Source organism: Populus nigra, chromosome 3, assembly GCF_951802175.1.
Source record: "Populus nigra chromosome 3, ddPopNigr1.1, whole genome shotgun sequence".
Taxonomy (NCBI): Eukaryota; Viridiplantae; Streptophyta; class Magnoliopsida; order Malpighiales; family Salicaceae; genus Populus; species Populus nigra.
Window position 1 is genome coordinate 17,279,327 of NC_084854.1, and position 20,978 is coordinate 17,300,304.

General features: G+C 34.6%; 3 protein-coding genes across 4 annotated transcripts; all 3 read left to right on the forward strand.

Annotated features, from left to right (window-relative positions):
• Positions 1 to 104: 104 nt before the first annotated feature.
• Positions 105 to 4,523, forward strand: LOC133689920 (serine/threonine protein phosphatase 2A 57 kDa regulatory subunit B' beta isoform). 2 transcript variants are annotated; one of them, XM_062110023.1, is made up of 3 exons: positions 105 to 382; positions 581 to 1,763; positions 3,975 to 4,523. In XM_062110023.1, the coding sequence occupies exons 2-3, from the start codon at positions 615 to 617 to the stop codon at positions 4,296 to 4,298; spliced, it is 1,473 nt and encodes a 490-aa protein (XP_061966007.1). In that variant the 5' UTR covers positions 105 to 382; positions 581 to 614; the 3' UTR covers positions 4,299 to 4,523. The 2 variants fall into 2 exon arrangements, with proteins under 2 accessions (XP_061966007.1, XP_061966008.1); XM_062110024.1 differs by having other exon boundaries at positions 105 to 365.
• A 6,092-nt stretch (positions 4,524 to 10,615) lies between these two features.
• Positions 10,616 to 14,398, forward strand: LOC133689650 (uncharacterized). Its single transcript, XM_062109600.1, has 3 exons — positions 10,616 to 11,222; positions 11,827 to 11,895; positions 13,989 to 14,398. Exons 1-3 carry the CDS (start codon positions 10,962 to 10,964, stop codon positions 14,037 to 14,039), a joined length of 381 nt encoding a protein of 126 aa, XP_061965584.1. The 5' UTR covers positions 10,616 to 10,961; the 3' UTR covers positions 14,040 to 14,398.
• Positions 14,399 to 14,543: 145 nt separating this feature from the next.
• On the forward strand, positions 14,544 to 16,591 carry LOC133689648 (transcription factor MYB27-like). The gene is made up of 6 exons (XM_062109599.1): positions 14,544 to 14,724; positions 15,054 to 15,302; positions 15,395 to 15,526; positions 15,608 to 15,737; positions 15,832 to 15,932; positions 16,044 to 16,591. The coding sequence occupies exons 2-6, from the start codon at positions 15,293 to 15,295 to the stop codon at positions 16,388 to 16,390; spliced, it is 720 nt and encodes a 239-aa protein (XP_061965583.1). The 5' UTR covers positions 14,544 to 14,724; positions 15,054 to 15,292; the 3' UTR covers positions 16,391 to 16,591.
• Positions 16,592 to 20,978: the final 4,387 nt, after the last annotated feature.

Genomic DNA, 20,978 nt, shown 5'->3' on the forward strand with positions numbered 1-20,978 from the left:
CACGTTTATAACATCCGACTACACTGCTATTGTCCCCTTATATATATATATATATATATATATATATATATATATAAAACAGAGATAAAGAGGTTTCCTTTTTATTAATTAGTTGCCAAATAATATGTAATAAAATCCGTTCATACTGATACTATGATTCTTTCGTCACTTCTTTAATTTTATTTCTTTTTCTTAATTATCCTCTACTGTCTTCACACACTCTTCCTCTCTCTTCTTGACATACCTCTCTGTCTCGCTGTCTCTCTATCGGATCAATCGCCTCCGTCTGATGAACTGACCAGCATTTCATCCATCAGTTCAAATGACTCCTCTTTAGGTTTCGCCGCCGGTCAAATCTCTCTACGGTTCGTTTCTCAATCCGGTACAATTCATTTCAAATCCCTAGCTCAGATACAATTAATCCTCTTTTCTTGCTTGTTCCTTAAATGATTTTTAATGACTGGATCAAACATTTGATTCACTCTTATGGGTTATTATTCCCTGTTCACTGAATCATCAAAATTTTGAATCACACCGCCTGGTTGTTCCAGCTTAATTAATCAATCGCAATTTTTTTTAGGGTTAGGGTTTGTTGCTGTTATTTGAATTGACTGATGTTGAGGAAAATCATGAAAGGAGGGCATCGGAAGCCCTCTAAATCAGACGATAATGATTTCGGGTTCGGGCCACCACCGAACTCCGGGTCTGGTCCCGCAAACAATGTGGTGGTTAACCATTCGTCCCGGGCTGCTCCTGGCCCTCCAAGCCCACGCTATGGGCCTACAGTCATTACTCCGCCGCCAATGAACTCGGTGGAACCTCTCCCTTTCTTCCGGGATGTGCCGGTTTCTGAACGTCCGAACCTGTTCTTACGGAAACTCCAGCTATGCTGCTTCCATTTTGACTTTACGGATACCGTAAAATCGATGCGAGAGAAGGAAATCAAGAGGCAAACTTTATTGGAGCTTGTGGATTTTATTCAATCGGGTTCGGGAAAGATTACTGAGAATTGTCAAGAGGAAATGATAAAAATGGTTTCAGTGAATATATTCCGGTGCTTGCCTCCGCATGAAAATACAGGGCAAGAACCCACTGATCCTGAAGAGGAGGAGCCTTATTTGGAACCATCTTGGCCTCATTTGCAGCTTGTTTATGAGCTTCTTTTAAGATATGTTGTGATGTCCGATACAGACACCAAGGTTGCCAAGAGGTATGTTGATCATTCGTTTGTGTTGAAGTTGCTTGATTTGTTTGATTCTGAGGATCCGCGAGAGAGGGAGTATTTGAAGACTATTCTTCATAGGATTTATGGCAAGTTTATGGTGCATCGTCCTTTTATTAGGAAGGCTATAAATAATATTTTCTATCGGTTTATCTACGAGACGGAGAGGCACAGTGGGATTGGGGAACTGTTGGAGATTCTAGGGAGTATTATAAATGGGTTTGCGCTGCCAATGAAAGAGGAACATAAGTTGTTCCTTGTAAGGGCGCTTATACCATTGCATAAACCAAAGCAAATATCTGTGTACCACCACCAGCTGTCATATTGCATCATTCAATTTGTTGAAAAGGATTACAAGCTGGCTGATACGGTTATTAGGGGTTTCTTGAAGTATTGGCCAGTGACTAATTGTCAAAAGGAAGTTCTCTTCCTTGGAGAACTTGAAGAAGTGCTGGAGGCAACACAGTCTGCAGAGTTTCAGCGTTGTATGGTCCCTCTTTTCAGACAGATTGCACGTTGCCTTACCAGCTCCCATTTTCAGGTTTGTGATTGTTACAACTTGCTAAGCTCGTAAACTTTATTTGTTATAAATTTTGATAAGTTCGTACAAACGTGCCTTTGGATGTGTTTCCAAATGATAAATGTGCGTTTGTTGCCAAGAGAGCAATTCATTGGTTGTTTGAGATAATTGGGTTTTTTTTATGATGTATCTATTGCTTGTTCTGTGTGTATGATGAACTTTTATTCTTATTCTTTTTTATTTATATTTTTTGTTTCTTTCTGCGTGCAAAATTCCTCTCCTTGCTACATTTTCACTTTTGCATTATTCATATAATTTGTACCCTTGCCAGTCATAACATTAGCTGGTCTTTGGTGAATCAGTATTATACCTAGATTTACTGGCAATCCACTTTGTTGGCTACTGCTTTTCCCCATATAGAAACTTGATCATGGACCCGCCATTGTCTTATTATTTTTATGTCGCTAGTGAGGTGTTTAATGTTAGTAATATTACTTACATTCTATTTGAAAGGACAAATCAGAAGCTTTTACCTTTTATTTTCCATGGGAAACTTTCTTCTTCATTTTATCTAATGGCTGTGGTATTCTTTGCCCATGTGTGTTCTTCTTACTGTCCATGAATTATTTGCAACTGTTCTAAACTCTAGTTGCCTTTCATGATCATACTAGGTTTATCCCCTTTCTTGTTTCCCTTGCAATCATGGAGAAAGTAGACTTGACAATTTTATTTATTTAATTTTAAAAAAGGAAATATGTGGGTTAATGTGATTACTAACTGTACCCATGTGGTTGTGTGTTGTTGTTCCTGTCTCTTCTGAACTGAATTGGATCAAAAGCTAGTTCTGTTGTAAGGTCATCAACTGCAGTTTTTAAGTTCTTATTCTTCGATCTCAGCACTGGCTCTTAGAGCGTGTTTGGCAGTGTGGTTGCGGGTGCTTTTCAAATAACTTTTCGTGTCAAAATGCATGCCAACGATGTTTTTTCATTTTTTAAAAATCATTTTTGACATCAGCACATCAAAACGATCCAAAACGTACAAACCATATTAAATTTTAGCAAAAAAAAAAAACCAAAAAATTTTCAAATTTTTTGGGAACGCGGCCGCAGCCGCGTTCCCAAACGGTGCCTTAGTGTGTTTCTGAAATCTGAGTTGCAAAAATCATTTTTGTCGTGTACTCTTTTGCAGTGAATGCTGCTTGATGCTTATGACTGTTGTCCATTTTTGTCTCCTCTTGCTTACAAGATTTCCACCTTCAATCTGCTAGCCATGATTAATGTAAGGGAAAACCAAAAAAGTTTTATTTTGGAGTTGCTATCTTCCCACTCCCAACTTTTCGTTTCAATTTTTTTTTTTTTTTGAAAGCTTCTCGTTTGTAGAAGTTTTAGGTCAGTTCTAGTGTTTCTTGAGAATTTGCTGAGTTACGAGTTATTGCTTCACCATAATTGTATTTTGAGATCCTGTGCGTTCAAGATATATTATTCTCTGGGATTAATTCTTCATGAAGTCAATCGATGGTAGTTGTTGATTTGTAGCATATGGTGTTTCCCTGATGGGGTTGCTTCTTAATTTCCTTTGATATTATCCTGTTTCTTTTTCTGTCTGAATTCACTTTTTCATTGTTCTTGTGTTCATTTTCAGAATTTTCTTTTAGCCAAAAAACAAAAATAGTTTGTCAATAAAAGCTAAAAAAAGAAGTTAGTTTGCCAAAAATTATTGTTTTTAATTTCCAAATTACACATGGGATTTGATATTTAAACAATGTTTGGTTGTTGTATTTTAGTGGTGAAATCATTCACTTGGACTCTTTAAAGGTTCCAGATAATTAGCAAGGGGGGTGATTGCACCTGCTGATTCAGTAATGCATATTTGTATATTGCTGCTGGAAATTTGGTTTGTAGCTGAGAACCATTTACCCAGTTTCTTTCTTTTTTTAAAAAAAAAAAGGTGTAAAATCAAAGTTTTATGTGGTGGATGCATGAGACTAAACCTCAACTTTCATTTTGTCAAGGACTCTTTAAGCTGTACTGCAAATGACCTTGTTGCCATAAGATTTGTTCCCATCTATTTGGCTTGCCTTCTTTCTTTTTCCAGATGGCCTTCTGTAATTGTTGAGAAGCCTGTCAGATACTCTCCACACATGTACTTGACATTGATTTTAGTCACTTTACTGGAATAGCAATTGCGTATTTTATTTTAGAAGTCTTTGCTCAGGTAAATTTCTGTTGGCAGGTTGCTGAACGAGCTCTTTTTTTGTGGAATAATGAGCACATAGTGGATTTAATTGCCCAGAATCGAACTGTCGTATTACCAATTATATTTGAGGCTTTGGAAAAGAATATCCAGAGTCACTGGAACCAGGCAGTTCATGGACTATCTGTTAATATTCGGAAAATGTTCTTAGACATGGATACGGAGTTATTTGAAGTGTGTCAGAGGCAGTATGCAGAGAAAGAGTCTAGGGCCAGAGATGTGGAAGAGCAGCGAGAATTGACATGGAAGAGACTGGCTGATGTGGCAGCACAGAGAGGGGGGGAGGATATGATCACTGTTTAACTGATTTCTCTGGGTCAGACGGTCATGGTCCATGCGAAAAATGGATGGATGGCAGGCGAGGGAAGTGTTCGAGGATATTATTCTTTTTCTAATTTTTTTTTTCCATATTTTTTTTCATCTCGATCCAATCATTAAAAATGTCAGAAAAATCAGCCATAGTTGTAATTTAAAATGTATGGAATTTGTTAGCAATATGCTGCGCGCATGAAGAATGATTTGTGATCTTCTCTTCTGATTTTTTTTTCCTTTTTGTGAAAGAATCTGCTTGTCATAAAAGGTTGGTAGGGAATCTCTTTTTCAGGTGAACTATTTAGAAGGAGGTATTCGAGTGAGATGGTCTTGCACAGCGGAACGCCAAGCTTTGTGAATTGTGATGATACCGTGCAGGAACTACTGCATCGAATACTCTAATAATATATTATGCTAATGTATATTTTATTTAGCGGCGTTAAAAAAGAGGGTTGGTTACTTGGTTTTGAGTTCTATTCTTGCTGTGTTAAGCAAATAATGGATGAAGGGATGAAAACTGTATCAGTGTATGCCCTGGCCGTGGTGTGGACTAGTGTTTTTTACACCTCTTTTCAAGCTGGGAGAAAAACTATTATTCTTGGAGCATTGTTTATAAAATGTAAATGTTTTTGAATAAATTTAAAATTTTATTTATTTATTTTAAATAATTTTGTGTGTGTGTGTGTTTTTAGATTATTTTAATGTATTGATGTTAAAAATAATTTTTAAAAAATAAAAAATATTATTTTGATATATTATTTAACAAAAAACACTTTGAAAAACAATTATTATTGTATTCTTAAACACCCTTTTAATTTGTCATGTTTCTGTTTATTTGTCCTATTAAACCTAGGATATTTAGGGATTGTCTAAATAAAAGTTTTGTTATTTTTTAAAATTATTTTTTTTGTTTGTATTTTGTTAATGTTAAAAATAAAATTTTAAAAATATTACTTTAATATATTTTTAAACAAAATAATATTTTGAAAAATAATATCAAATAGCAGCCCTGGATTTTTCTTTTTGCCCTTTTGCTTTCAGAGTTTAAACGTAAGGACACATGACATGACAGATGACACCATAAATGAGTCTGAAGAGGGTAGGAGGAACATGTATTCGGCCTAAACAGTAGGTGAAAGAAGAATATTTTGTAATCAGTTTACAGTATTTTTTACACATCTCAACGGGCGTAATTAATCCGAAGTGAGCGCCATTCCGTAAGGGTGTATCAGGACTCTGATGAAAATTACCGATCCTGTGGTAGAACCCTTTGAAAAATGGCAAGAGCACTGAGGAGAACGATGGCAGTTTTGTGTGCAGAGCTAGGGAAAGAGGGGTCCGCTACAACACAGCAACTTTATAACCTCGAGAGAGAGTCAATCCATACAGATATATAGCAACCATCCATATCCCATTCCAATCTGGACTCTGGATCAATGTAAACGACTCTTTCTTCCTTTCTTTTTCTTTTTTTGACGCCTTGTATTCTTGTTCTCATAAGTAAGAAAATAGCTTCAAGCTAGGACACATTGAAGAGCATGTGTAAAGCATAGGGCTTGTTTGCATTTGAATGAGTAAGCGATGCCATTGAATCAGTTCTTAGAGGAGGAATTACACCATTGTTATCGGAATCTGTGTACAAGCTGCTATAGATTAGGCGTCGAGACGCTTTTCACACGTCTTTTCGAAGAAGCTGTGATTGGTGCGGTTTTATGAGAGCATAGTAATGGAGAAGTAATAGCCGAAGTGCTGGCTAGATTTGACACAGGTTTGCCGTAATGCTAAAACTATGGCGAATGCATCTATCGTGATTAACATCTTCTTCTTATGATGCTTTCCATGATAGCTAGGCTGACGTCCTGGTGGCTAAGCATGGACACTAGGAAAAGGCCTTGCTACTTTTTATAGAAGAAAGGTTGTCAATTTTGTTTTGATAGGTGTTTTGTTTTTTTAATTTAAATGAAATATTTAGTTTTGAAGTGTTTCAGCATGCTGTTTCGGGGTTATATATATATATATTTAATAAATATAATTTAAATTCAAGATAAATTAATTATAAATTATGCAATACAAACACAATACCAAACAAATATAATTTTAAAATATTTCTAAATAGTCAAGATTAAATAGATCTTTAACTTAAATTAATTCAACTTAAACAAAATATCAAAATATTATGAAAGTAAAATGTTTTAACACAAATATTTTAAATATAAAGTTAGATCAATATTATCAAAGCTAATGGGATATAAAGCATCCATTGTTTTGCTCAAATTCCTACAAAGTATAAACATGAAAAAAAAACAACATGAATATAAACCATATATATTAGTGATAAATCTAATTTAAAAAAATTAATATCATTGTTAATAAAAATAGTAATAATAATTTTCACTATTATTATTAATATCATTGTTATTGAAAATGGTAATGAAAAAAGGCTTTTTATACTTGGGTGGTTTAATTAATTAAATTGAACTAGGTTCAATTTGATTCAATGACTATTTAAGACAGGAACGAAAATGTGGAATGGAACCGAAACATTACGGCCGAAATTTAGTTGAAAAATCTGGAACGGACCGAGATTTAAAATGAGATGAAAATTGTTTTGTTTTGTTCTGTTTTTTGAATTGGTATGAAATGTTTCGGCTATTTCAGGTGAAACGGAACGGAATTGACAACCTTGGTCGGAAGGGCTGGGCTAATAGATGGGAACAATCCCACACCTAGACCAAGCGTGAAGCGATGAGATCATGAGATAATTTTTGTCTCTTAATTTACAAGGTTAGATTCTCTAGAACCATAACGATTGATTGACTGTTGTGTGAGGAGATTGATATGACTTGCTACCGTACTTCACTTAGTAACGAGACTGGATTCTATAAAGCTTAAAAGGGAGTACCCCCTAGGGAGATAGGAATCGATTGAAGTGCATATTGGTTCAAAAATACGACAGTATACCAACCATTCCATCAAAATCCAATAAGAAGAAAATTCAGTAACAAAATTCTATAAATTTAACAAAATAAAATAAAATTAGATAGAGTTTTTTTAATTTAAAAATTATACTTAAAATTTTATACTATTTAAAAATACTTACAAAAAATCATCATAACTAAACACAACATTCACATTTTATAATTACATATAGTCTTAGAAATGTAAATAAACATAAGCAAGAGTAAAATGTACACACACACACACAAAAGAAATATGAAATATTTAAATAATATACGTTATAGCAATCAAAATCCTGAAATATGTTAACATAACTCATCTATCTAACTACGTTTACGTTATCTACTAGATGGTTCGGGCTCATCAATAGCACGACTATATTTTACTCTTGCTTCTACTTGAGTGACCTCATCCTCCACCACCATATCTTCTAGAGTTAAAATCTCTTCAAAGTTATTAAGTTCATTGCGGCAAACATTGAACCATTAAGATGCATAGGTGTATCCTCTGTGTTCTTCATCATTATTACAAAAGCACAACTATGGCCTCCCGACCCTCTCATGGAAACAGGCTAACCTAATATTAATAAAATATTATTGTAAAATTAAAAGACCAATAAATAAAATAAACTCTTTAACATATATTAATTCTAAAAAGATTTAATTACTTATAGTATTTTGAATCCGCTGAACATGTTGCTCGTATTACATGTATGTAGGTGGAGGAACCTACATGGGATCCGGTGTAATGACCCGACATATGATACTCATATACCAAATTATATATTCCTCCTCTATAATCACAAGATGCATCTCTGTAAATATTTCATTCCTCTATGCATCCCACTGTGATATATAAGCTTCATGATGGCTTAGCTAGTCATAATTATTGTTTCTACCCTGATGATTTATGGCATGCAATGCATCACTTGTATTGATTTTGACCGGAATGTGCTATTTGTAGTCGAATTGTCGCATTACCAGATCTGGGCAATGTAGCCCACCATCTAAAAAAAAAAACAATAGGACCACCAATGTTCATATATTCATCCCGCGAGTGCAAATACTTGAAGCAATTGCCAGTCTTTAATATTCATAAAAAGTCTACATGATTTGTAAAAGAAAAATTTCTTAAATATTAAACAACAATAATTTGATAAAGTTAAGTTTTTTCTTTAATAAATGGTACCTAGATAGACTACTACTTATTCATAAGGCGTCCACATTAAAAAAATAAGTTTCTTAAATATTAAACAACAATAATTTGGTGAAGTTAAGTTTTTTCTTTAACAAATGGTTCAAAAAAATTGGCTACTATCTATCTAGCTTATTCCGATAAAATAACAACACATGTGTTAGATTATTATCAAATACTCAACTAACACACCACCTAACATTATAAATATGTCAGTTTAATTGTATTTTTAAAGTTACAATTAGACAATATAAATGCATATAATTGCTAAATAACATTGCAATACATGCATCATTGTGGGAGCTAAAATGTAACCCCTATAGTTTGGACATTTACAAGTAGCAATCTAGGCATTTAGAACCGACCCACGTGAAGATGCTCTCAAAGCTATAATTGTTATTAAATAAAAAAAATGAGTTATTTATTTTGTGTTAACAACAAATATTTAAAATTTAAATAATTATTTTAAATTCTTTGATTCATACATATAAAAGTAGCAAACATCTCTCAACTTATTTGGCTCCCTTTCATGCATGCAAGACATTAATGTATGTACAAGCATGCCAATAGAACAGATTCCCAATTATAGGTAGGAATGACATTAAAATCATTCAGAAGCGTTATATAAATTAAAAGCATATATCTCTCCGTGAAAGTCTGTAAATAATAATACACTGTCAAATAGATGCAATATATATGACCTAGCATACCTACATAACACATTAAAATTATCATATTAATTCACATATACTTAACAAATAATCAACACATTCAAATCATAATTTAATAGATATCTTTGCAAGACCTCGTCGTTAGTATCATCTAATGGTATGGTAAATGTCTTATTAATTATTCCATTTAAGACACATGTCACCCTCTTCAATTTTTAGAAGGAGAGGGTGCCACTTTAAATACACGCTTACACAATGCAATTTGATTATGCACACCAATAGATGTGACTACTTGTCCACCAATCGGAAGTTCAAACAAAATTGCAACGTCTTATAGTGTTGGTGTCATCTTTCCATGCCTAAGATGAAATGTGTGTATCTCACGTGTCCATTGCTCAATTAGTGCATGGATCAAGTCGTGATCAAATTTGATGGCTCACATTGTTCTTCACATTCGGGTCCTTCAAAAGTGCGACTGAGCTTCCAATTTTGCACTCAAATTCCTTTAACTTATCTTTGCTAATCAAATTGTTGCTCCTTTTTCATTTTTTATTTTTTAAAAAGAAAAAGAATGATTTTTTAGGAAACCCAACATTGGATTATGACACCCTATATATAAAGAAAAATATGCGAAAATTTTGACAAAAACTTCAGTAGAGGATAAATCAATCTTAAATGATTAACAACAATTGAAACATGACTTGTTGAGATAAAAAGAAATTACCGTTTTTTTTATACATGACATTGAATGTTTATTGTGGAAATATATTAAAAGTCGGGTCATTACATGAAGCATTTCAACCCGATGATTTTCATAGCCCAAACTTCAAACTAATCGTGTGAGAATTGTCATGACATGACCAAATCAATTTGATTAGCCAAAAGCAATCAAGATGACCAATGAAAGTGGCTTGGCTTTAAAAAAACAGAATCAACATGATATATTTTTTGTTTAACTTTGAGGCAAACACATATCAAAGTACCCTTAATCAACCTGCGTTGAGCTAAATCATGACTTGCATCATAGGCATGATCACAATACTTAGGTAACTATCATTTTCTTTCTCATTCCCTTTATCTCTCTCCATTGTGCCTTCAGTCCGTTTATCTCTCCCCATTGTGCCTTCAATTATCCTTAGGTTGGATTGTATTTAAGTCTAAATTGAAAATTTATTAGATAATAAGAGACTCAAAAGAAAGAAAAGGTTTTGGATCCAAGGGGGATGAAATTTAGGACTCACGATACAATCAAGGACCAAAATCAACGAAGGGGGAAAAAAAAAGGAGGCTTGTGAGCCCTGTCGCATTTCATAGCGTGTGGGTCTCCAAAAATGGTTTTTCTTGGTGTTCTTGGAAGCATCTTGGTAGCGATGTTAGTATAGGTGGGCACTTGATGGCTAGTTTTTGCTATGGTGGTGTTGAGGAATGACTTTTGGTTTCTCTTGATAAGCCTATTAAATTTGCATTCAATCAGTTTTTCCTTGTAATTTTTTCAGATATGTTCACTAGAACGAAAAGTAGATTTTTTTTGTTTTTTTTTTTTAAAAAAAAAGAAAGAAAAAACAAGCCACAAAATTTGATAACTTGAAAAACAAGATTATTGTTTTTTATGTCTAAACCAATTTCATTTTATCTGGCCATTGCACCCACCTCCCTTCCCCCCATCTCATCCCATCTAACCTCATCTATCCATCCATGAAGCCTATCTTCCCTTCCTAACCTTACGTTTGCTTCTTCCTTGGCATAGTAATCTCCTCCTCTTTCGGTATCTTGCATTTATTCAATCATCAGTAAAAAAAACCCTAATTGGAAGTGCAAGTATTAGAGAGGTATGTCAAAAAGAGGAGGAACAACCCCTGGGCTTCAAAAGGATGTCCCATGGAGGGTATCAACTTCAAAACCCATTCCCAAAATTCACCACTCTCCTATTCTCCGCGTCTCTCAAAACCCATTTTCCGATTATGCCGTCTCTGTCATGAAGCACCCTAATCCCATTGGAACTGGCTTAGCTGCTGAAGCGCTTGTGGAAGCTGCTGGTCCTGATTGTATCGTCCCTGGCCAGATTACTCCCTTTCGTGTGCTTGGTCTTAAGGTCTTCTTCTTCCTTTTCATTGATTTTAATGTTTTTAATCTCATGTTCTTTCTTTCCTTTTTCGTTCATTAGCTCTTACTTCTCCTTGGATTTTTCTACAACCTACTGTTCTTATTCAACTAATTGTTTTCTCAACATATAGAAGTGTGACTTGACGACAATCCTTTTGTTAAGCTTTCATGTAATTGGAACTAATAGTTTTTGGTCCGAACTCTGGACTAATAGGTTAACTAACGAGGTTAAATTACGTAGAGCTTTTAATGGTGACGAGTGAGCAGGTAGCGATTCCAATTTCGAATTGTGATTCATATAATTGAATTGGAATATTCTAGGATTTTTCAGGTTTATACGATTGACTTGGGCCTTTTATCATGTATTGGAGGAACTTCTCTTATGTTGGAGTCATGCTCTGTGTCGCAGCTTATTTGCATAAAGCAATATTTAATATTCCATTCCAAAAAAAAAAAGAGAGAGAGAAAGTTCGAAACAATTAGCTAACAGAACTTATTTCTGCAATTTTTTACTGTCTAATGCTTGAAAGTTCTCGGAGTTATTTTTCATAATTACCTGTTTAATTTATTGGTTTTTTTTTTTCCTTTAACAGGTTTGGCCTATTGAGTTTGACTTGAAGTTTATGGAACCTGTTGGACGAGAACTTAAGTTACTTGGAAAGGTAACTGTAAATCTCAGCATAACTTTGTTCTAGTAATCGTGTTAATGATATTCAAATATAGTGATGTTTTTGGAGTTGAAACAGTTATGCCCATACATGGACCATCGTGTTTTTTGCATGTTCAATTAGGTTTAGGTTTTGCTGAAAGGGTCTCACATCTTGTAATTCCAACAATTAAATCCTTAAATTGTCAGAACTACCCTGGTTATTTTTATTTAACCTTTCTTGGGATCTGCCATGCCCTTAGGCCTTGTTTTAGACAATGTTTGGCGCTGCAGTTGAACCGCAGTTTTGCAATTTGCTTTAAATTATTAGTTTTTGTGTATTTTTGGATCGTTTTGATATGATGATGTCAAAAATGATTTTAAAAATGAAAAAAAATTGTTTTAATGCATTTTTAAGCGAAAAACATTTTGAAAAACAACCTCTATTACTGTCCCAAACACCCCTTAATCCTTGAATGCTATTCAAATTAATGAGAGGCTTGCACGTAGATTTATCTACTCGAACCAATTTGGCATTATAATAGAACTGAACAGAAGAGGAAAAATATGTTTTTCTGATACATAAAGTGAAAATTGACTTAAAAGTAATATTAGAATATCTCTACTCGTGTCAATTTCAATAGCCTCAAGAAATTCCTTCAGACGGGTCAATTCTACTTTCACAAACTGTGAGCATGAGGTGTGTGGTTCCTGAATCTCCAATCATCCAGTCAGCATTTGCCTGATTACTATGGTTCTGCAGATCTCTTCTTTGCAACTAATTGACATTTCCATAAATACCAGTGGAGTTATGTATGAGAAATATACCTTGCATGGTAGTTGAGAAGTTGGAGAACTGATCCCTGCTTTTTAATGTTTAATTCTGGTGGAATGGCTCAGTCTGTCCTTATATAATGGAGTGAGTCTCCAATATGTCCTTATATCCTGAATTGAGTCAATTTTATCCTTCTAAAATGACTAAGTTTCCAATCTATCATTTTTGTTAACTCTTTTTTGTTCAAATTAACTGAATCAATCATGCATTTAACTTAATATTATACTGAATGGCCATGAGCACCATGGACATGTCAGTTGTGTGCAAAGCATGTGACAAACATAATTTTTTTTTTTTTTTACAAAAGATTCACATTAGACAGAACCTCTCTCTCCCCGTTGATCTCTTCCTCCTCCATCAGGGTTGCCATTTTGGTATAATATTAAGTCGCCTGCATGATTGATTATCTTAATTTGGACATAAAAGAACGGAATGTTAGATTGGAAACCCAGTTATTGTATTAGGATAAATTGACTCAATTAAGGATACAAGAATAGATTGAAAACTCACTCCATTAAATAAGGACATATTGAGCCATTTCCCCTTGATTCTGATTGGAAGGTTGGATGCTATTGAAAGTGAGATTAACATTCGAGTGTATGAATGAGTCTCAATTAGAGTTATTGTATAAATTTCTACTGATGATTTGGTCTATTACACAATAATAGATCCATTTGAAACGTTTCAGAGACAAGCGAACTGTTAAATATACAGTTGTCAAAATGGAGGACTGTTAGTTGCATGTTTAGTCCAAATATCTGCCTATTATTGGTCAAGTATTGTTTCTGTTTTTTGATAGTAGGGGCACTTAATGATTTGCATGACTCATTGATATATCATTGACTAGAACAGGATATTTATGGTCATAAAGTATGATTTTCAAAGCGTGATACATAAGTCACATGCAGAGTAACAATTGTGTAGATTACCTTGTCATGGATCCAGCATCTTGTGTTGTGGTTGATTTTGAGAAAGGAGATCATTATTTACCTGTGAATTCCTCTGGTAGAACATAGCAAAACTGTAAATCACATCTTCTGGAGTGGAAGACTAATACTGCCTAAAGGACTGGTTTCTTTTCATTTTTGTTTTTGCTTTACTATCTTAAAGATTTATTTTCAACAATCTAAGTTTATGTGGTGCTCATTTCAACATTTTTATTTTTTCCTGCAAGATTGTTAGGAAATGAATGAATAAAATATTGCATTCATAAAACATGCATATCTATGTTTCTATTGAGCCTTATTTGGTGGTTAATGTTCTTGTCTATGTAGTTCATGGATGATGCTGTCAACCTGATGAACAAGTCATTTGTAGACCGCTAGTTGGTTGGTGTTTTTGGTTATTGCTGGCAGCTGCAGTTTGGGTTCGCCACTAGCAGAAGCCTAGCCAAGCAGAGTTGCTATAGATAAGATATCCTTTTATGTTATCTTCCTTGCCAATTTCTAGTTCTAATGACAATTTCAAGTCAGGAGTCGGACAGTTTTATGTTGGATGCTGACGAGGATTCTGTTTCTTCAATGTTCATTTGACCCTACAGTTTTGTCCTGCTTGCGTTTTCTCTTAAAATTCAATGACATTGAAAATCGACCACACTTGCTTAAATAGATGTGGTTTAAAAAAAGGTCTGGAGCATGTAGTTTTGATGTTTCTAATGCCTATGAGAAGGATTATTGTTGGTTTATGATGTACAATAATGTGATCATAGATAGCATCCAATTCAATTGATTATGAGCTACTTGTGGTCTTTAAGACGATGGTAAAATATTTTGGCAGTAGTATGGAAAATTGTAAGAGCAATAATGTTAAAGAAATAAGCATGAAGTGTGCGGTGCATCTTGGTTCTCTGATTTATTTCTGTGAACTCTTCCTCAGCTCAATGGCCCAAGTGTTAAAATCTTGTTTTGTCATCACCAAACAACACGTTTTTAGCCCGAATGGAATTGTCCTTTACAAGACATGAGAAGAATGCTAGCGGGACTTAAAATTCTTTTGACCAAGATTTGTTAGGTATTTCATCTTATGGAATGTAATTGTTATTTGTTTTAAATTGGTGGTAAAGAGAGATCCTGAGAATAATCTGTGTGGTCCTTGGGATAATCTTAGGAGCATGTTTTTCACATCAGTCTAGCATATTAGAAGAATGTATTCTTCTACTAGTTTTAGAATGCATATTATTTAATTATAGAATGGAGAGATTAGTAAATCATTAATCACAAAGCGTAACGCGATTTAATAAAGAACTTAAAATAAAGGGTGCCTGTTTCTTGATTTTGAGAAAGGTATTTCTTAAGACATGCACGAAGATAATTTGGCTTCTTGCTGGTTTGTGATTCCAGCCAAGACCAGAGAGGAAAAATATCCAAGAGCAGGGCTATTTGCACGTCCTACACAGCATGTAAATGCGAGTTTGAGTTTGGAAGTAAAGCCAAAAATGGTGATGCATAAAGGGATCGGAACTCCATCCATCTTCATGTCATTATTATTAAAACAGCCTAGGATGTCCAAATTAAAAACATTTTACTTGGATTTCATTTAAGCCAATGGTGGTGTTACCACAAACTAGTGCTATCCACCTATGGTGCCATGTAAGATTTTCTGGTCACGCTTTCTTTTGCTTTTCCCCTGCTATTTGCCACCTTGTTCGACATATAAGAATACGAAAACCTCTGTGAAGCAGTCATTACAATAATGGCTTGTCAAGGAGACAAATTGCGTAAAGGGTCTTGGCAGGAGGAGGAAGATGAGCGATTAACAGCTTCTGCAACTCTTTTAGGGGAACGAAAGTGGGACTCCATAGCAAGATTATCTGGTAGGATCCTTTGGAATGAACGCAAGAGATGATTTCTTCTTGATCTCTTTAATAAATTCCCTCTTATGTGTTCACTCGCAGGTCTGATGAGGAGCGGTAAGAGTTGCAGAATGAGGTGGCTGAACTACCTTCAACCCAATCTTAAGCGCGGTCATATAAGTGCTGAAGAAGAGCAGGTTATTATTCAATTTCATGGGCAATGGGGTAACAAGTAATGTTCTTTCCTGTGCTAGTTCTGACAGTTCTAAGCTAATACAAGCAAATTCTTTGTACCCAAATTTTTCTCTTATTATATTCTCTTGCAGATGGGCAAGGATTGCTCGAAGGTTGCCCGGTAGAACTGACAATGAGATCAAGAACTACTGGAGAACTCATATGAGAAAGGAAATACAAACCGAAGAAGAAGGTGCGGTGCAATTCTATTATTCCTCCTGTCATGGAAACTTATTTATTTGCCTTTTTGTGCTTTGGTAACAACCATTTACAAAGCTTAACTAACAATCTGTTTTCTGAACAGGAAATTTTCAGCCCAAAGTTTACAGTGCCAAACCAGAGTTGCTGTATCAAAATGGCGACAGTACTAGTGCCTGGAAATATAGCATCAGAGACTACAACTCTGTTGATGATAATATCGGACCCGCAGGCTCTTCCTTGGAACATTATGAGTTACCAAGCCTGACACACATGAACTCACCATATGAGACCAGGCAATATGATTGGATTCCAAAGTTGTCCAATGATCAGAGTCAAACAGAAGTTCATGGGGAGGGTAATGGCTTAGACTGGTGTTTCTGTGATCCGGCTTGGAACTCTGAAGATAGTGACATTAGCACATTGGCCTCTTTGGGTTCTCTTGGGATATGAATTGAGCACACACTTGATAGTGACACTGACAGTTGAATCGCAAATATGCGAAAGCTTCCAACTGTAAAAAAGATGTGTTTTAGCCACGTTTGCTAAATACCAACTTGTGCCAATATGATGCAATACTTGTTGCTCATGAACATATAGATTTGTGTTGCTTTTACCATATCATGCAAAATCCACCGTAACTTATCTTTCCAAGACTCATTTATCTGTATTTCAAATTTAACACAACACAAGTCTAATACAAAACCTAAACAAGGTTTAAAGAATATTTAAGTTAAGAAATTACTCATTTTTCCTGTCTCTTATACAAACGTTATACCGATTTAAGTTTCAGAGTGTGTTTTTTACAAGTGTCGTCAGGCCTACTAAATCCTCCTAGTCTAGTTTTATTAGTCCATGAAAAGCGCCTCCAATCTTTCTATCTACGGAGGATATTTTCCAGCCTCATCATCATCAGTTTAATTACGTAAACCTTCTTTTAAGCACGAAATGGTGTTATTGGTGAGAAAATGGTGTGGGGATAATCGTTCAGCACAATACTAATGAACTGCAGACTAGAAAATGCAGCAAGTAAATAAGTTTTGAAGTGTGCACGGAGCAAAAGTTTCAAGGGTGCAAGGTTATGTCTATGACACGAACAAGGTTTCAACTTTCAAGCAAGCCAAAGCCGTTGCCTGTTCCTCAGAGGGACAAAGACAGTGAAGAACTGAAATCCCATAAGAAAGTAGGAGCGGAACATGAGTTGATAAATTGTGCTGTTTAGTATCGAATGGACGATCATGCTCACAAGCACTTTGCGCACTAGCTAGTTACTTATTCCTCGGAGAATGTTTTCCGAAAGTTTCCAGTAACCTAGACATAATTTTTATAGTACAGATCGCTGCCTCTCTATTTTCTGATACATAATCAAAGTCTAGGGCGGCGTCGAGCTGGATTTTTTTGAAGAACAGGTGAATTTGGTTCATCAATGCATAGAAGCTTGAATGAACCAATTAAAACCATCTCTATTAATTAGTGTTTCACTGTTATTTTATAAAATGATCTAGCAGTTGCTATTTACTCTTACCAGCATCAGATATATTTTGTTATGCTGCAGAGGAGAGACAATTTGAAGGCAGAACAGTTTGCAGTTATAATTGATGACTTGAAGCAGTTTTTTATTCATGTAGAAAAGCCAGCAATGTAAATACGCTCATCATAATGTTCATGAGCCAAAAGTTGGTCAAGCGTGATAAAAAAGGAAAAAGATAATATTATCTATTTAATTTATTCAACTTGATAATGAGAGAAAGAAGCTTAGGTGAACTGAACAAACTTTGGTTGATGTCACTTTGCTTTAAGGGAAAGATCACCCCTTCTTACCCTTTTCTAATCTCTGAGAAGGCTGAAAACCTACCATGAAATACGTCATCTTCTTCGTATCTCTCTCTATGCTCTAATGATTTACTTAATAAATAGATTATCTTGCAATCGCTATTGGATTTAACAATTTTATTGATGGAAATTTTTGTTGATATTTACACTTATAGTTCATCAAAAAAACTCTTGTTGATAATTTATGATTTGTCAGTGAGTCTATCAGAAATAAATATATCGATGAATTTACAGACGGACAAAGCGCGCAAAAAACAATATACTCATTCTATTCCGTCGGTATCTCCATTAGTAAATTTAACATATCACCTATAGAAAAACCGTATGTAATGTCGTCATCGATGTTTTTATTTGTCTGTCGGTATATATTGGACTACCAGAAATTCGTTTAATACCAACAGAATAATTTTGTCGGTAATTTGAGGTTATAATTACCGATGGCATATTTTCTGTCTGTAATTTCATCGGTATATACCGGCGGACTACTTCGGCCGACGGAACTACAGACGAAATATTCAGAATAAAAAAAAAGACTGTTCGTTGACGTAAAAGTTTTTGCGGGTGATCTTACCAACAGAATCAGCGAGGGATTCAGACCGGCAGCTCCGTACAGTGACGTGATCGATTCACCGTCGGAATTGCCGATGGAATCACCGAGAGATTCAAATCGGGATCTCCGTACAGTGATGTGATCTATTCACCGTTAGAATGGCCGACAGAATTACCGACAAAAGTAGTCTGTCGGTGATTCCATCGGCAAAAGTTAATATATGACCACTCTACCGACCCTCTCCTCCTCTATTTCTCCTTCTTCTTCCCCATCCCAACTCTCCCATACTGCAAACAACCAGCCCCTCCCAAAAAAAATCTCCCTCTTCTCAGCACAAGTCATATTTCTTTAAGTTTTGTGGTTACTGTATCCATATTCTGATTTACCGAAGTTTTTTTTAGCGCGCAATTTCTGTATGTAAAAGTATCAGTAATATTTTTTTTACTGACAACTTTAGCGACGGAATGTGGTGTTACCAACAAACGTTATGCTGATGGAAGTTTTCCGTCGGCAATTTAGTCGGTAAAAAAATTACCAACGAAGTCTGAATCTCATACCGACGAAATATGTTCGTCAGTAAAACTATGAAATCTTGTAGTGTTGAGAGAATTTCTCAGCTGTTGGTGTTTACCAATGAATACAGGGATAGAAAATTATGTTGGTAAAGGTCACTATAATAGACGGACAAAAAATTTTTGTCGGTATTTCTAATTATATTTATTAATTTTCTAATGGTGAATGAATATTAAGCTGGTAAAAAGCCACCATAAACAAATCTGTAGTCTCTATCGAAGTTGCATCAATTTCATTATAATATCTTAGAACTAGATTTAGATATTAATTTTTTCTTATTCAATTTGGAGAATATTGAGTACAATATCCCACCTCACAAACAAGTTCTACAGTCTGAGAGTTCCCCTTTTCTGGTGGAGACAAGAATCTCCCTGAGTTATCCCCTCCTAACATCATATTTGGATTATATATTTTTTAATATAATTAGATAAGATATGATATCTTAGTATAACTGGGACCTCATGTATATTTTCTGCCTTTCTGGTTTGCCTCTTCCTCAAGTTGCTTCATTCTCTTTGCTTTTTAAGCAAGGAATACTCATTTGCCAAAATTCTCTTTGCTTAATACATGTAAATAATATTAATTTTTTAGCAAATTGTCTTTTCTCCATGCATAAGGACTCCTTTTGTTCTCAAGCTTGCTTCACATTGAGAAAAACTGTAATGCTCTTTTCATTGCAATATCTTGAGGGGTTAATTAGGTTGTGCGTGGCATTACAAATTCCAACTAGAAGGTATTTTTCTTGATGCAATCCGCATGCTCATCGTCATTATATGGCCAGTCTATTGCACAAAGACAATTGAGAATAAAATAACTACATATGGACTTATCTAATGAGTTAAATTTTTATCAATTAAGGTTAGGATTAAAAAAAAACTAAAGGAAACTATGAAGATAATGTTCACCGACACCCATTAGTAATCCACAATGTTTTCTTCTTCTTCTTCCTTTTCTTTTCATTTTTATCCCTCAATTTCTTTTTTGATTTTTTTTATTTGAAGTTACATTTATTTGGAATTAGGCCTAGTCGTTTGTTTTTACTGCCTGACTTATGGGGTCTCAAGAAAAAAATATCGCTTAGTTGATGCTCGATTTGGTAAATATTAAATGATTTTTTGTTGATATGAAACAATTGAAACTATGAACAATAGATAAATATTCAGCCTCCCTTTTCTTTAAAGGATCAAGAATTGAATTGCATATGCAATGGAAAGATCAACACCATTTATTTTTTTGTCACTCATTTTTTTTCAATTTAATCCTTTAAAATTGAGTTTACTTCGGATTGAACCTGACAATATTTTTTTTGTTTGCCTAAAATAAGGGTCCCACGATGTCAAGGAAAGCTTATGACGCGTGGTTGATATTCAATTTTATAAAATAAAGTTTAATTTTATTGATCTAAAACAATTAAAACTTGAGGGATCAAATTTAAAACTAATAAAAATTACAGGGGCTAGGGTCAACGAATAGTGGCAAAGAAGCTGGCAAGTGCATTGAACATTCTAGTGTGTGAAGGAAGATGCCGTGCTCTAGAAGCATGTGCAGCTTCGTCAAGTGTCATAACATCACCATCATTGGTGGCTCTAAAAGCATCTCAGTGAGGCCGTCCCAACAATGCGACACGTGTATTTGATGGAGGTGCATGGATATTTATTTTGTATTTTCTTCTTCTCCTCTCTTTTCTCTCCCCTTGTTGGTTTCCACTCTCATTCTCTTCAAAATAGCAAGGGGTTCTGCCATTTTATTTTTATGTCAAACTTGATTTTTATTTTTTTATTACTATTTGTATTGTTTTTGATCTTTTTTTTAATTGATTTTTTTCAATTTCATGCCTTATCATTAGGTTGATTGAGAATTGTGCTTTGTTATTTTTTGTGTTTTCCTTCTATGTGTAATCATGATCTCATGACCCGATCCTGAATTTGGAAAGTTACATGGATTAACTTCGGTCATTTTTTAAAATTGATTTTTTTTATTTCATCATTTAACATTAAGGTATTTGAGCATTGAACTTCATGATTTATTTTTTGTTATATGAGATCATCACGGTTTCATGACTTAGGTCGTGGGTTTGGTGGGTTA

Coding starts and splice junctions, on each gene's coding strand:
- LOC133689650 (XM_062109600.1), top strand. CDS start 10,962: ATGTCAAAAAGAGGAGGAACAACCCCTGGGCTTCAAAAGGATGTCCCA. Junction 11,223..11,826: donor TTCGTGTGCTTGGTCTTAAG/GTCTTCTTCTTC, acceptor TTCCTTTAACAG/GTTTGGCCTATTGAGTTTGA. Junction 11,896..13,988: donor AACTTAAGTTACTTGGAAAG/GTAACTGTAAAT, acceptor TTGTCTATGTAG/TTCATGGATGATGCTGTCAA.
- LOC133689648 (XM_062109599.1), top strand. Junction 15,738..15,831: donor CATGGGCAATGGGGTAACAA/GTAATGTTCTTT, acceptor ATTCTCTTGCAG/ATGGGCAAGGATTGCTCGAA. Junction 15,933..16,043: donor AATACAAACCGAAGAAGAAG/GTGCGGTGCAAT, acceptor TTTTCTGAACAG/GAAATTTTCAGCCCAAAGTT.
- LOC133689920 (XM_062110023.1), top strand. CDS start 615: ATGTTGAGGAAAATCATGAAAGGAGGGCATCGGAAGCCCTCTAAATCA. Junction 1,764..3,974: donor TTACCAGCTCCCATTTTCAG/GTTTGTGATTGT, acceptor TTCTGTTGGCAG/GTTGCTGAACGAGCTCTTTT.